This window comes from Bufo bufo, chromosome 1 (assembly GCF_905171765.1).
Source record: "Bufo bufo chromosome 1, aBufBuf1.1, whole genome shotgun sequence".
Lineage (NCBI taxonomy): Eukaryota > Metazoa > Chordata > Amphibia > Anura > Bufonidae > Bufo > Bufo bufo.
This window is the reverse complement of record NC_053389.1, coordinates 201,666,151-201,681,132: the sequence shown is the minus strand read 5'-3', so window position 1 is coordinate 201,681,132 and position 14,982 is coordinate 201,666,151. Positions and strand designations below refer to the sequence as shown.

General features: G+C 39.4%; 1 protein-coding gene across 1 annotated transcript in view; it reads right to left on the bottom strand.

The window, feature by feature from the left end:
• Window positions 1–251: 251 nt before the first annotated feature.
• IL11 (interleukin 11) overlaps window positions 252–14,982 on the bottom strand; it is a 37,001-nt gene continuing 22,270 nt past the window's right edge. Inside the window, exons 2-5 of the mRNA XM_040415597.1 lie at window positions 11,912–12,075; window positions 10,481–10,567; window positions 1,215–1,373; window positions 252–419 (exon numbers count right to left, since the gene is read on the bottom strand). Coding sequence (XP_040271531.1) covers window positions 252–419; window positions 1,215–1,373; window positions 10,481–10,567; window positions 11,912–12,075 — 578 coding nt within the window. The remainder of the gene's footprint in view (window positions 420–1,214; window positions 1,374–10,480; window positions 10,568–11,911; window positions 12,076–14,982) is intronic.

Below are 14,982 nucleotides of genomic sequence, written 5' to 3'. Positions count from 1 at the left end.
TTGACTTAAAAAAATTAAATATTAATAAGGAAAATAAATAAATAAATAAATAAACAGCATTATAAATAGACCAGAGACATCAGTGTACCATGCATGAAAAGTACCATAAACCAGGCACAAGAGGAGCAAATCTCTGAAAGAACTGGAACTTCCAGAATCGAGGAATGTCCATTTTGGTTTCATAAAGGCACATTTTCTTATAATTGCAATTCGACCATTTTTGGAGCAGATCTTGAAGTTGGAAGCTTTGTCTACAACTTATTTTTCATCAGAACGACAAGACGTGTTGTATAATCCAAGAAGAGGTGAAAGTGGTGGAATATAGCATGGCCAGTTTGCACTACACCCCACTGGGTGGTTGTGTTAGGAAGCTGCGGCAAAGGAGGGTCACTAACACGTGCGATGTTCATCTTTGTCATCTGAAAGAAGTGAGAAATTAATATATGTTACGCTGCTTTAAAACCTTCGTTTTTCCCTAAATGGGGGGTATACGTTATACGAGATACAGTGTATATCCTGAAAATGCCCATAGGGTATGAGCCGGACATATACCAAGAGTCTTTTTGGCATACATTTGGGAGGCATGCATTAAAGAGGACCCGTCATGCGTGGTGGTGACTGCTTAATATTGTAATTACTTAGAATTGAGTTTTGCATGCCCCTTTTAGGCCATATAAGCCCCCCTGTGGATCCAGCCATCTATGCACTACATGATCCATTTGAATGCCTACTATATCATTCTACATTTCCCCTGCAGTAGCCAGAGACGATGTACCCCAGTCCCAGTATAGTTAGACGTCTGTAAGATGACTGTCCAAAATTGAAAGATGGTCTTTTGTGAGGGTATTCTTCTTAAAGATAAAATGGCTGGTGTGCATAATATACTAAATGGTGGAACTGAAGATCTGTCGCAAGAATTCTACTAGTGATCTTCTCAAGGAGGAGGTCTTTTGTAGAGGTTTTACTGTACTTGATAGCCCAGGCCCTTGATACTTGATAGCCCAGGGGGTAGAGAGGTCAGAGAGGTAAGCTGGTTTTATGACATGACGCTTTTAAACCATATTTTCCCCATATTTAAAATAAAGATACAAGAGGTAAATCATGGCATAGGATTATAATTATTCCTATAATTATAATATAAATATAAAAACTCATATAATGTGTATATTTTCTCTAAACATATCAATTCATTTTAGCAGTCACCATTTGCTTACCAAGAAGTCAATTTTTTTCACCAGCTTGTCAATACGATTGTGGATGCTGGTAAATTCATGGTCTAAGGGGCGGACAACGTGTGCGGCTTTCTTCAGCCAATCAAAATGCTTCTGATATATGAACAATTCTGAGCTGAGCTTCGTTAAACCGGCTGGAATCTGTAATAAAAGAAGAAATGCAGTTATTTCAAACAGCCTCAAGTCACTATCATAGTAACGGAAAAATGTTAGCTCTGCACATTTGTAGACTTTATTTTAAAAGGAACCTGTAACACTCAACATGCAGTCTGATTTGTGGGCATCTTGTTATAGAGCAGGAGGAGCTGAGCACATTAATATATAGGGGTACATTTATCAAGACTGGTATTCTCATACACCAGCCTTGAATCCTGTGCCCAGGAGTGAGATGCACCTAATTTGTTCAGATGCCTCTTACTAAATTACTCGCATCTCTGGCAGTCCGTCCAGCTAGGGGCTGGCATAGGCTTCAGCTATAACTTATGCCAGATTATGGTGTAAGTTATTGTAAACCCAGTGGTCTGCGCAAAGCCCCATACCTTCCCTTAGCCTTCCTTTTTTCTTGCCACTATGCCTGTATTGAATTTCGCTGCATAGTGGTGGGTAATATAGACCTCAGGCCCCCCTGCTACATGAAAGAGACAGTTTGATCACCTGAACCGCAGTAATACTGATTGAGCCCCTTGGCCGAATTTGAGAAAGTTGTACAGGTTATATAGAAAGAGATTCAGAGAGAACTTTATTTGGCTTACTGTATTCTAGATACAACTTTGGCTACTTTCACACTGGCGATTTGGCATTTTCGTTTGTGAGATCCGTTCAGGGCTCTCACAAGCGGACCAAAACGGATCAGTTAGCATTCTAATGTATTCTGAATGGAAAAGGATCCGCTCAGAATGCATCAGTTTGCCTCCGTTCCATCTCCATTCCGCTTTGGAGACAGACACCAAAACGCTGCTTGCTTGTCCGTCTAATGAAACTGAGCCAATCTGGCACAATAGAAAACGGATCCGTCCTCCATTGACTTTCAATGGTGTTCAAGACAGATCCGTCTTGGCTATGTTAAAGATAATACAAACGGATCCATTATGAATGGATGCAGACAGTTGTATTATCTGAACGGATCCGTCTGTGCAGATCCATGACGAATCCACACCAAACGTGAGTGTGAAAGTAGCCTTAGGGAAAGCGAAATATGCAATATGTGTGATAAGAACTGTACCTGCCTTCTAAAAGTGGAGATATTTGTGAGCTGCAGAAGTTTCAAAACTGGCCTCATCATTTGTGGATCACTGCCACACATCCCCAGGACCCTGCCTTGCACCCCACAACTTAACACCAAGGGCACCCCAAACATCCACTAGGCAGAAGAGCCCCATATCATCAGGGTGCGCCCCTCCCATCACTGCATGGCCTGGGGAGCACCAAGGGGAGAACCACCAGTGGCATCACAAATTGCTTCACTAGTGCATAAATTGACTACTTTCATAGGCTTTGCTCTCCACTTTTCCAAATGATGGAGAGTGGGTGCTGGGGCTTGACACCATCTGGCACATTTATTATAATCTATGCCAGAAAATTGGCATATAATATACTTGAAATCTACACATTATTTAGCATATGCCTCTTCATAATTGTGACATATCTGATGCCAGCGGGGGTTAAGACTGGTCAATAAATCACTGAATTTACAAAATGCCCCCCAAATGGTACTAAATCTGGACCTTACTAATGTCTTATATATCTTGCCAAAAAAGATAAATAGGCTAATAGATGACAATGATTACTGCATAATTACTAGTAGCGGGTAGCAGTTGACTCGTGGATCAGGGAGGGTTAAACATTGTTTTACGAGAGTACAGTTCTCAAAAAATGTGGAACAATTTTAAAAAACATTTAAAGTGGTTTAGGGTAGAGTTCTAATGGGACTAATGTCTGTGTATTCAGCTCACTTATGGAAATTAAGCTGACACAGTAATACAGTCATTTGCTTGAAAATGAGAAAACTGCTGGCAGATGAAGGGTTACCTTGTTTCGAGGATGAAGGAGAGACTGACTCAATCATTTGGAAAATCTTAAGGCACAGGACCCTACTTGAAAAAAAAAAAGGTTTTCGTTTCTCCATTGCTGAAACTAATGTGGGAAAAATGGCACGGAATGATCTACTAGGAGAGCAGGCATTAGAAATCTCGAGACATCCTTGTTAGACTCTCTGCTAGTAGATTGAATTATATTAACCCTAGGATTGGGGAAGTGACCTAACTAAGACATCTTGCAAAGAATAAGGCTTCTGTTTAAAGAAGGAAATTAACTAAAATGGATAAAAAAAAAGACAGAGTTGAAGTTGTTTGCTGTCTGCACGCCATACTGTGTACAGCTGTCTACCGAAAGTTTTACTGTAATGACTGACCTGTAACTGCGGATTGCTCATCCTTTCTTTTCATTGAAGTGTTTATGGCTTGACCTGGATTCCTATGATATGGCACCTGATTGTCTGACAGTTTGGTATATTGGAATGCTAATGGAAGTGCTGAGTTTTTCTTCTTAAAAATACTAAAAGAACCCTGTAGCACTTACGTGAGATCTGTTCTCCTGCATCGTAGCATGTTTCAAAGGTGAGGGGAAACATTTTGTAACATTTTCTTGGAAAATGTTTCCCTCTCCTTTTGGCCGATCCTTCTTCTGATCTAGAAAAGGTGTCTGAGAGAACAGATCTGCGGTATTGATGCATTAGGGCCTGACCTTAATAGTTTACCCTCACTAAAGGAAATGCTACAAGTATTTTATTATATCAGTGTTACGTTTTCAATAGCTGTTATTTTGTTATGAGAAAGAAAAAGAAAACACTTCCCAAACTTGAAGAAGGATCCAATTGAAGTCCGAAACGCGTTGTTCACATTAAGCGCATATTAAGAATCAAGAAACAGGTATTCTCTGTAAATTATTGAGGGCAACACCAAAAAGGACCCAGTTTTATGTCACCCGCCACCCTGATTATCTTATTCTGAGTATTGTGGGGATTCGCTCTGGTAGACAGGACAAGTGGACGCAGTATAGAGGCAAAGACCAGTTTGTAACTCAAAAACTTCAGTGTTTTATTCACACTTTTGGCAACAAATCAGTACGACTGTCCATTTGCAGTTTTGGTGTTCGTTCACACCTAGACAGTTTCCTACAGCAAAAGAGTCACCTGTTATCCTAGGTGTTAGTTCACCCCTGATCGGCATTGCTCAGGACAGAGCAGACCTCCCAAACTCAGGCCTCCAGCCTAGCACACGGCTCAGATGCCAATCCAGTGATTGCCAGAGCTCCTCTGTCAGAGAGAGAGGTAATTACCACCAGCTGACACTGCTAGCTGTTTTTTTTCCATATAGGCCAGTCAAGACACTGCCTGGAACGTGGGGAGTAGTCACCCACCCAGCACTTTGACTACTCGCAGTAAGAGCCGTCCCGGATCAGCTATTACAGCTATACTAACTAGCAATGTGTCAAACAGCAACTGCTGCTGACACATGAAAACTGGCTCTTACTCCACCAAGGTCAGGAACCTTGGTGACACATACCTTCCACCAACGACGGTCCCTTGCGCCTTCCTACAGTATATATTACTTCATGTCACTCCCTGTTTACACTAAATATTATTGCAGTATCTTAGATCGTATACACAATAAACATGTGTCATAATAGAAAATTTACCATAAGGGCAAAGAGGTACATGAAGGTAAGCTTTCATAGTTTTTAAGGTTGGAAAAAGACAAAAGTCCCTCAAGTCCGACCTGTAATCCTGCTATATTGATTCACGGAACAAATCCCTGGATCAATGTCTATCTTCCTTAAAGCTCCATGCCTTAAAGATGTCACCTCTGTTGACTGTTTTAGTAGCTACTTGTATTCCCCATGAAATTTACTAAAACACTGGACAAGGCCAAAATGGTACTAGTTTAAACTATTACATTTTATTGATATGTATTAAAACTTTGTCCTTAATCACAAATAAAAGCTTCCTCAAGCACTGTCAGAGTGATAGGAGGTAATTTCTCCTTGTGTGGAAGGTAAAAGAAGTGGATGAGAATAATAAAGGATTCCTCAAGCACTGTCAGAGTGACAGGGGGCATTTCCTCTTGTGTTAAAGGTAAGAGAAGAGTATGAGAATAAGGGCTTCCTCAAGCACTGTCAGAGTGATAGGAGGTAATTTCTCCTTGTGTTGAAGGTAAAAGAAGAGGATGAGAATAAGGGCTTCCTCAAGCACTGTCAGAGTGATAGGAGGTAATTTCTCCTTGTGTTGAAGGTAAAAGAAGAGGATGGGAATTAATAGAGGTTTCCTCAAGCACTGTCAGAGTGACAGGGGGCATTTCCTTTTGTGTTAAAGGTAAGAGAAGAGGATGTGACTTAATAGAGGCTTCCTCAAGCACTGTCAGAGTGACAGGAGGGCATTTCACTATGTGTTGAAAAATCTACACAGAACTTAAGAGATTCCAGAGCATAAATGAAAGGCAGAGAGGAGCAGTAAGCCCTTCTCCTTGACATTGCTCGTAGCTCTGACTCAACAAAAAGTAACTTACCTACCAGAGAAGTCTGATCAACTTTGCCTTACATTTTCACTAGCAGTTAAACTCACCAAAGGTCCAGCTTCAATTATTTTATCAACAGAACACATTCCATAGCCACTTAAAATAACAGAGCACATGTAATATATACTGTGTTAAAATTCAGATTCAGCAAACTGTTCTCATGGACTGGAGCCACGAGGGGAAAAAGAGGTGGTGGAATTGTTTGTTTACACAGGTCTCTTTGGTACAGGGAGCTCCATGCACAGAATACTTCCATTGCTCTCTATGGACATATTCCATGTACACCACTTTGATGATGTTGGACTAGAGGCCCATGTACATCTTGCACGTCAGCACTCACAGTATTTGACTGTGCCGTGTATAGAAAGTATTCATCTACCTTAAACCCTATCTGTGGTGGGACTTACAATCTGTTTCCTTCAGTTCAAAGAGTCAGTTTTATAGTGAGTTGTATTGATATGAAGCATTAGTACTCTGAGGAAACCCACTCAAACATATAAATGATAAAATATATAATATTAACTATAACATATTGCCGTTATCAGGTTAAAAGCCAGGGTCCTAGTGATGCCAGACAGCTGCACCAACCTCCGAGCATCCATAGCATGTGTGTCTAAAGAGATACTTATTAAAATATATTTATTTTTTATACTTTTAAATGTAATAATTACCTTTTATTGTACTATTATGAAAAAAGGATGTTTGCTTTTTTTACTTTTACATTCTTTCTTCTGGCCATTGGGTGTCAGCACAGTTCACTGTCTGGGGAGCGCTGTACAGCTGTGCGTGTGTAGACAAGGTTCACTTTTTTTTTTTTTTGCCTGCGCTTTCCTTTTGGGACTGTGTTGTTTTGACTATTTTCCTGTTGTGACTTTAGATGTGCATTTGCCTAATACATCCACTTACGACAGTGAACGGAGACAGGAAATGATTTTTACTTCACTGCTTGCTTGGATGAACTTTGCTTATGATTGTGGGAGTTTTTGCTAAGCATTGATTTCCTGGGGTCAGGAATTGCGCAGGAAGCCCCATGTTTGCTAGTTGTTTCCAAAAGATTCCAGCTGTCAGTGACATCAAGCTCTTTGAATATTGCATCCCATGTAACATAAAACTGGGATTATATCACATGTCCATGTGACATCATCTATTTAATACACATTGCCCCCAAATGACAAGTTATTGTTTTTCTTCAATGACACAACTTAAGCTGGGAGTCTTATTCTCTTGGAACATGATATCATTTCACATGCGTAATTTTTATAAAAATAGAACTGGCATTTACAATTCATGATAAATTACACTGGAGCTCCTATTTTGTATTCAAGTTGTGTCTCTTTCCAAATTGTAGATTTTCCCAGCACTCTGTTTATACGTTATGAGGTCATATTACTGATACTTGTGTCACTTACAGAATATACATTTTAATCAGCATTTTCCAGTCACTCTTGGTTAAATCAGATTACACACTCTAGAAATAGTGTGCATGGGAAATTACAGAAGCACTCCCACAAAAGTTATCCTTTGGTCCATTAGTAATACATATGATGTAAACTGTAGTGCAGGTAATCTTTATTGTTGAGTTATACGCAGGTGCGTATGCAAATCTCGTAACACCCCATAGAAAATTTTGTATGGCCCCCTTACCCCACCCAGTTTGCCTGTAGGTGTGCGTCAAACACTTCCAGGCAAAGTGCGACGCCCCAAATTCATTAAAAAATTGTAATAAAAAGAAGTCATCCTTGCCCTCAGCTACTTTATCCAACTTCTCTGTTGGAAAAAGTGGAACAGGTGATTCAAAAATATGCCACTCTTTCTGTACAGCATACTCTCAATGTATTTACACCAGACAACTGGTAGTTATTGAATCTTTAGATCTGACCCTAATGGCAGACAAAGAAATAGAAGGGATTAAGATTGCCGATAACTTACCTATGTGCGTGAATAATATAGATAAGATAATGACGACTTTAACAGTCTTTAGTGAGCTTTCTGGTTACCAAATAAATCAAACAAAATCAGAAATACTGATACCTGTAAGGGACTCCGACATGTTGTGGAACGGGGGGCTGAATTTACACATAGCCAAGGAAGAGATTGAATATCTTGAGATTATGATCAATGGAGATATAAATAAGATATACCATGTTGATTCCCCTCCAGTTATTGAAAAAAAATCAAGAAAGAGCTACAGAAATAGAGGGATCTTCCCCTATCCAATTTTGGAAGTTGCCAACTGATAAAGATGATTAGTTTTACTCAAATTATGGGACATTAGATCAATAAAAAAGTCCTTTCTCAGCTTTATTCGGAGAAATAAGAAACCTAGGGTGACAAGGGATGTCTCGTGTGGGAGTACAATGAATTGCATTTCCCGAGTAACATACTTATAATTTAGCATGTATTTTGTTGAGATATATAAAAGAATGGTTTAAGGGTGGGGTGTGTCTAACTGCCCAGAAGTGGAGAGAGAGTTGGCAAAGCCCATATCACTACAGTGTCTTGTGTATTCATTTATACCAGACAATTGGCATAAATACATTGATAAATATCCCACACGCAGCTCTAAATCACTGCTTACACATAATATATTATAAAGCTGGATGCCTGCATCCACCACTAGGGGGAGCTCAGTTTATAGGAATGTATACAGTTACTGTAATAATCTCTTTGCATTGTGCTCCCGCTAGTGGCAGCTGCATGAAAATATGGTGGACGTTGTTCTCCCCAGGCGCCAAAGCAATTGGGCGGTCTGCTTCCATTGAAGGTACAATACTGGTTATGTGCGCTCTGGCCTGCCAAACCTTACAGCGTCTTTGTGTGGACTGGAAGTTAGTTTAACCATGCATTCCTGTGAGATACAGATTAAGAGGATAAATCAAATATTACCCTCAAAATACATTACCTCCTAAGTATCTTATAGGAATGAACAAAGAAATTGTCTTCCACACAAAGATAATACAAGATTTGATTGGTGAGAGTGCCGGTTACGTGGTACAACAGAGGAACAATAACCAATAAAGACACCGCTTAGTGGATTACTGCACTACAATCATGTACATTAGTGACAGACCAAAGGATAACACTTTTTGTCAGAATGCTTCTTGTATGGGATTGAAAACCTTTCTGTTGCGCATCCACATGGTATGCAAATTCCTGCGAAATCCTGTGTGCGGTGACGTATGACGTCATCACTCCGGCCGACATAATGATGTCATCACGGGCCATGCAAGATTTCGCACTGGATCTTCAAACAAGATGGCGGACTCTTCGCGATCAAATGGATAAGTATGATTATTTTTTTTATTTTTTATATAGACTTAAATATTAAAGTCAGATGCTGCAATCAGCGATGAATGCGGCATCTGAGGAGTTCAATGACAGGGGCGGCTCAATCGCTGTTCCCTGTCATTGCACCCGCTATTTACAAAGAAATGCGCTTTGTGACAAAGTAATTTGTCACAAAGCGAATTTTTTGAAAAATTCGGCGAAGCAGCCAAATCGAGTTTTAAAAACTTTGCTTAACACTTATCAGAATTCAAGGAATCACAAGTGTGAATTACTATAAAATCACATGATATATTCTGTTTAGCTTCAAAAATAAGATACCAGGGCTCAATCAGTTTAATTTCCTTATTTCAGATATGGAATGCATTAGTTAATCCACATTGCCCTCATCATTAATGATTGTGATTGACCAATGGCTAATTTGACCCGTAGGCTTAATGCCTTATAACTATTTCCCCTTGTCCATTCCTAACTTTACAGTGCAAACGATTCAGTAAGTTAATGCTCACATGCATTACTATGAAGCGCTTGCATTGCACACATCGAAACCTACACTGACTCCAACATCTGTAACACTGCGTAAAGTCGAGAGGTCAGGCTTAGTAAAAGCTTTACAAACAGCAGTTTAATGCGGGTAGCATTTAGCAAGCTTTCCTTTTGGACTCGTGAGTATAAGGCCTACAGTTTTCCGTGTCACTTTATATATAAAATAACAAAGTTCCAGAGATCTTGTAGTTTTCATGCTGACCACTAAGCCTCATAATAGGCTGACACTTCCTGTTCCTGTTCTGTAGAGATTACTTTGCAGCAGTCATCTCACTATCACCACAGGAAGGAGTACAATCAAATGTAACACCTTTATATAGCTAATAGGATTTACAATTCACAATAGGTGATGGACACATCTGTTCTATTACCCCTCCCTGGACAAAGACCTCTGCATAGGTTATAGGGTAAACCCACTACACTCTCCCATTGAAGTCAATGAGTCATCTCTAGACTACAGGCTCCTTTGGTCTATATGGCTGCTTTAATGTATATCTCTGAATGCTCTTAACAGCAGCACAGGCAATTTGACCACCCTCGTAATAATGTACAGAAAGCAGAATACACAAATATACATAAAATACATAAAATTTAAAAAAATAATATTATCAGTATCTAGTTTTAATTGGTATATATATCTAGGTAACCCCATTTCCTTTTATGCATTTGTGCCAAATAAAAAAAAAATACTGTTTGTGGCATGTGTACCTATTTTTGGTTCATGCTAGCCAAGTGGCCATATTTAGAAACGGAGATACTCTTTAGCTATATTCATGAAATGCAATTAAAAAATAGAGGGAGAAAGGTGTTAAAAGGATATTTAAAAACCAAATGTGTCCAGATTACCTGAATAGTAGACAATTCTGCAGCATTGATCGAGAGTACAGGTAAGCTTTCTAACTTGTGCTCTCCTTCATAAGGATACTTGGTTTTCTGCAAAATACACATAACCCAAGGACATAAGATATAGAATGATCACATAGGCATTACTGTAGATAATATACTAAACAAATATACACACAGAGCAGCAGTAATCATTAGGCCAAGTGTTCTAGCAAAAAGGCTTCAACCTCTTAAAATACATTTACTTTAAGAAATTGTTGTGTCAAAGAGTTGGTTTTGAAAAGAATTATAGTCCTCAATGCATAAAGGCAAAGTGGTGTGCCGAATCCACACAATGTGACCTGTATGCTCCAACCCACATCTAGGTCTCCAGGAATAGTAAGAAGTAGGTATCAGTGGACAGCTTTCAGGCATGAATATAATGATTTTTTCAAGAAAGCGCAGCAAAGAAGCATGTGTAACCATCTGGCTGTCCATTGAAAATGCTAAAAATATAGTATTGCAGCAATATTCTTGGCAACATGACTTACTTAAAGGGGTTGTCCGGGAATATAACACTTCTAACAGTTGCCGGCAGCCTGCCTCCCATTCTGCATGGATCATACTTACCTTCTCCACTCGAGTCCTTTGTGCTGGTTCCTGTGTCTCCATTTTCCGGTCTGGGGTTTGATCTCTTCCCATCCAGTATGGACATGGTCAGCTGCTCTTCTTCAGCCAGCCACTGGCTCTAGCACTTGACCTGGCGGCTGAAGAAGATCAGTTGACCATACCCATGCCGGGAGGAAGCAAACAAACACCAGGTAAGTATGATCCTTTCAGTATGAAAGGCAGGCTGTTAGAAGTCATGTATTCCAAGACAACTTCTTTAAAGGGGTTGTGCCACTATTAAATTTTTTAAAAATATAATTAACTAGTTACTTTTGTAATTTACTTTGTTATAAAAATGTTCCATTTAAGGGATATTCTCTTTACTTCACCATAATGGTACCCCTTTGTGTCTTATTTGTATAGTAATGTGCATGCCCAGCTACCGAGATGGTCACACATGCTCAGTTCAATCCTCGAACAGACACCATCCCTGTCTTCTGCTAAAAGCTCTGACACTTCGATGGAGAAAGCTGCAGCAAAAAGGACACTCCCACTGCAAAAGGATACACCCCATGAGAAATTACACACCCCTGAGGTGCCAGACTGAATAAAATCTAGCAGAGTCCTAAAGTTTTCTGTTGTTTTTTTTATGAACTGAATATATTGTAAAACACACAAAACACACACACACCCTAAATTTATTATTATGCAATATGATGGATGATCAAACCTTCACAGAACAAACCTATAAAAACGATATATATTTTCTCATTGTTCATTTAACTGAGAAGAGTACATGGACTTTGCCTACTGATCGATAAATATAATATTAGATAATACACTTACAAAGTTGTTGTACAGATGCTTGGTATCGCTTAAAAGATGCTTTGCCATGCTCAATACACTGTCAAATTCTGCTTTGGGGTCTGAAGGCTTTGGTTTTATAAGAGGAATTGACCATATTCCTTCACATATACTCATAATAGCTAGAATTATCTGGTAGAAGGTGCCTGTAAAAAGAAGAGAAAGCCTCAGTGTAAGTAATATATAAATAAGCAAGAATTGTTGTGTGGAGGTATGATGACAAGGTGGTTAACAGTTCAGTTACAAACATACATAAGTGATACATTTCTCATCAGGATCAAACGACATAATGGGTGTCCACTGTTATCTTATTAGGAACTCAATTAAGGACTTCAGTTTAGGGTCCATTCACACGTCCGCAAAATGAGTCCGCATCCGTTCCGCAATTTTGCATAACGGGTGCAGACCCATTCATTTTAAATGGGTCCGCAAATGATGCGGACAGCATACCGTGTGCTGTCTGCATCCGCACTTCCGTTCCGCGGCCCCGCAAATTTTTTTTTTTACAAATGCCCCTAATGTCATGGATAGTGTCCCTAAAAGACTATTCACGCTAATTTGGAATGCTATCCATACCAATTAAGTACAGTACTCCTGCCCATTAGGGGCACAGTCCACACCAATTAGGGACAGTATCCATACCTCTTAGGAACACTATCAATGCCTATTACGGACAGTATCCATGCTTATTATGGACAGTATCCATGCTCATTATGGACAGTATCCATGCTTAGTATGGACAGTATCCATGCTCATTATGGACAGTATCCATGCTTAGTATGGACAGTATCCATGCTTATTATAGACAGTATCTATGCCTATTAGGGACAGTGTTCTTGCTAATTAGGGACGCTAACCATCATGGCAATTAGGGGCACTATCCGTGCATTATGGTTTATTCTGTGGAGAGTTAAATGCAATTATGTACAGTTATAAGAAGGTCACTAATGGTATTTGTTGTATTACTATAATGTGATTTTTTTTTGTCTTAGTAGCTTATACACTATATCAACCAAATATGAACTGAGCCAGTGAAGCACATGCTTAAGTGGCTGACGTTTTATCAGTTGTCCAATCAGTCTTATTCCTCATGCACACAGCCATGTTATTGTTCAGTGCAGCCTCCGAGTTGTACAGAGCCATAATGTTACAATCTTAAAATTCTGTAGGACACTATGGAACCCCTGTCTTCCTCTGATTTTACCTAGAGATATAGTTTTTTTTTAATGTAGTTTTCAAATAGGAGGAAAAAGGCATATATGGTAATTCAAGGAGTCTCTTTGGCCAGTACAGCCATAGAGACTCTATGTAGCTCCATCCAAGCTCCACATACACAAAGCTCTGCCTAGTGCATAAAGACAAATCAACTACATAAAATACAAAAAAAAAAACTCTACGCCACTTTCACACGGTCAGAATTTAGGTTCGTTTTTTTTGTATTAGCAATTAGCCAAAACCAGGAGTGGAACCTACAGAAAAATTACATTTTTATACAAAAAGTATAATGGAAAGATTTACATTTCTTCTATGCTTTGGGCCCACCTCTGGTTTTGGCTTAGAAACAATGACCAAAATACTGCCTTGTGGAAGCATCCTTATTCTGACATAGATGAAACACATTAAACTGAGGTCAGGTTGAACAGTCATGTATTCAGGATGCTCTCAGTGTTGTTAAGTATCAGTCAGGCGTCCCTACATGCTGTGCAAATTTAATTGGCCAATAAAGTTTAACTGTACAGAAAACAGCAATAAAAGTGATACTTTACTCTTTCTCATTTTATTTGTCCCATTCCAACAGGGTCTTTGAAGCTAGGTATCTCATACCTTATGTAGTTTTCTGCAGGAATACTGTATACAAGTTAAAAGGTGCCTTAAAGAGCTGTAGTCAGATCTAAAGGACTATAAATCTTGACTCTTGCATTCAACTAAAAGAATAACATTACGAAATGTATTTACGTAACAGTTTTTCTCATAATGACTAGGACAAATTAATATTAGAATATTCTGGTACAAGCCAATAAAAAAAAGTTGCCGGATATATGGTGGGAAAGTGACTTGATATAGGAACCATGTTAGATTGAAAGTCTTACTTTGTCTGGGTGAACTAATAAGGGACCAGTGCCATAACCACTGTTGTAAACATGCCACCTAATTAAAAGAGAAGGAGGTGTGTGGGCCACGATGTTTATTTAAGTGGTCTCGAACAGCTGGATAACAGAATATTGGCCGTCATCCACCCAAAAGGCAATGTTTCTTCTACATACTGGGGAACACCAGAGAGGAAGAAAGTGATACAAATATGGAACATGGCAAATGTAAATTGCTTACTAGTAATGGCACATTTTCTTTCAATTACCAAGCAACTGCAGCTGTTCAGGAAGGAAAATCCTTTCTCATGTACATGTTCAGAAGAGGACACAAAGACCCCTATTTCAAATCTGGGCATCCAAGGCAACTGCCAGGCCCAAAGCAATGAAATTACAGTATATTCCTATTGCTGTTATTACTGTCTTAAAGACTGATTGTATTCACATTTAGTTCCCACCAAAAATGTATATAATGAGCTGTTAGTGTGCCAGTCACCGCATTAAAGGGAACCTGCAAGGAGATTCATGTTGCCCCAAGCACGAGAAGCATGAAATTGCAAAAGACTCCCTGGTTACAAACAGATATGTTTCACTAGGAAACGCTAAGAAACAAAGCTGAAAAACCAGCTGGGAACAGGGAGAAGACTGACCAGGGTGGATTGCCCCTGTGTTCTCCCTACTCAACTCAGCTTGATTGACAGACCTATCCCCATACACAAACAGGGAAGGACCTGTCAATCGAGCTGAGTCAGGTGGGAAGAGGCTAGCCAAAAGAGAATAGTCATAGTGCGAGTTTCTCTCAGCCCTGCTCAGCTAGGTTTACAGATTGACTAGATTGTATACATGGAGAGACCTGTCAGTCAATCTGCACTGGGCAGGGATAAGCTGTCAGGGAGCTGCCCAGAGGCTATTCTCCATGATTCTTACTCGTCTTTAAACTGTGATTTATTTGAAATTTTTGGAGTA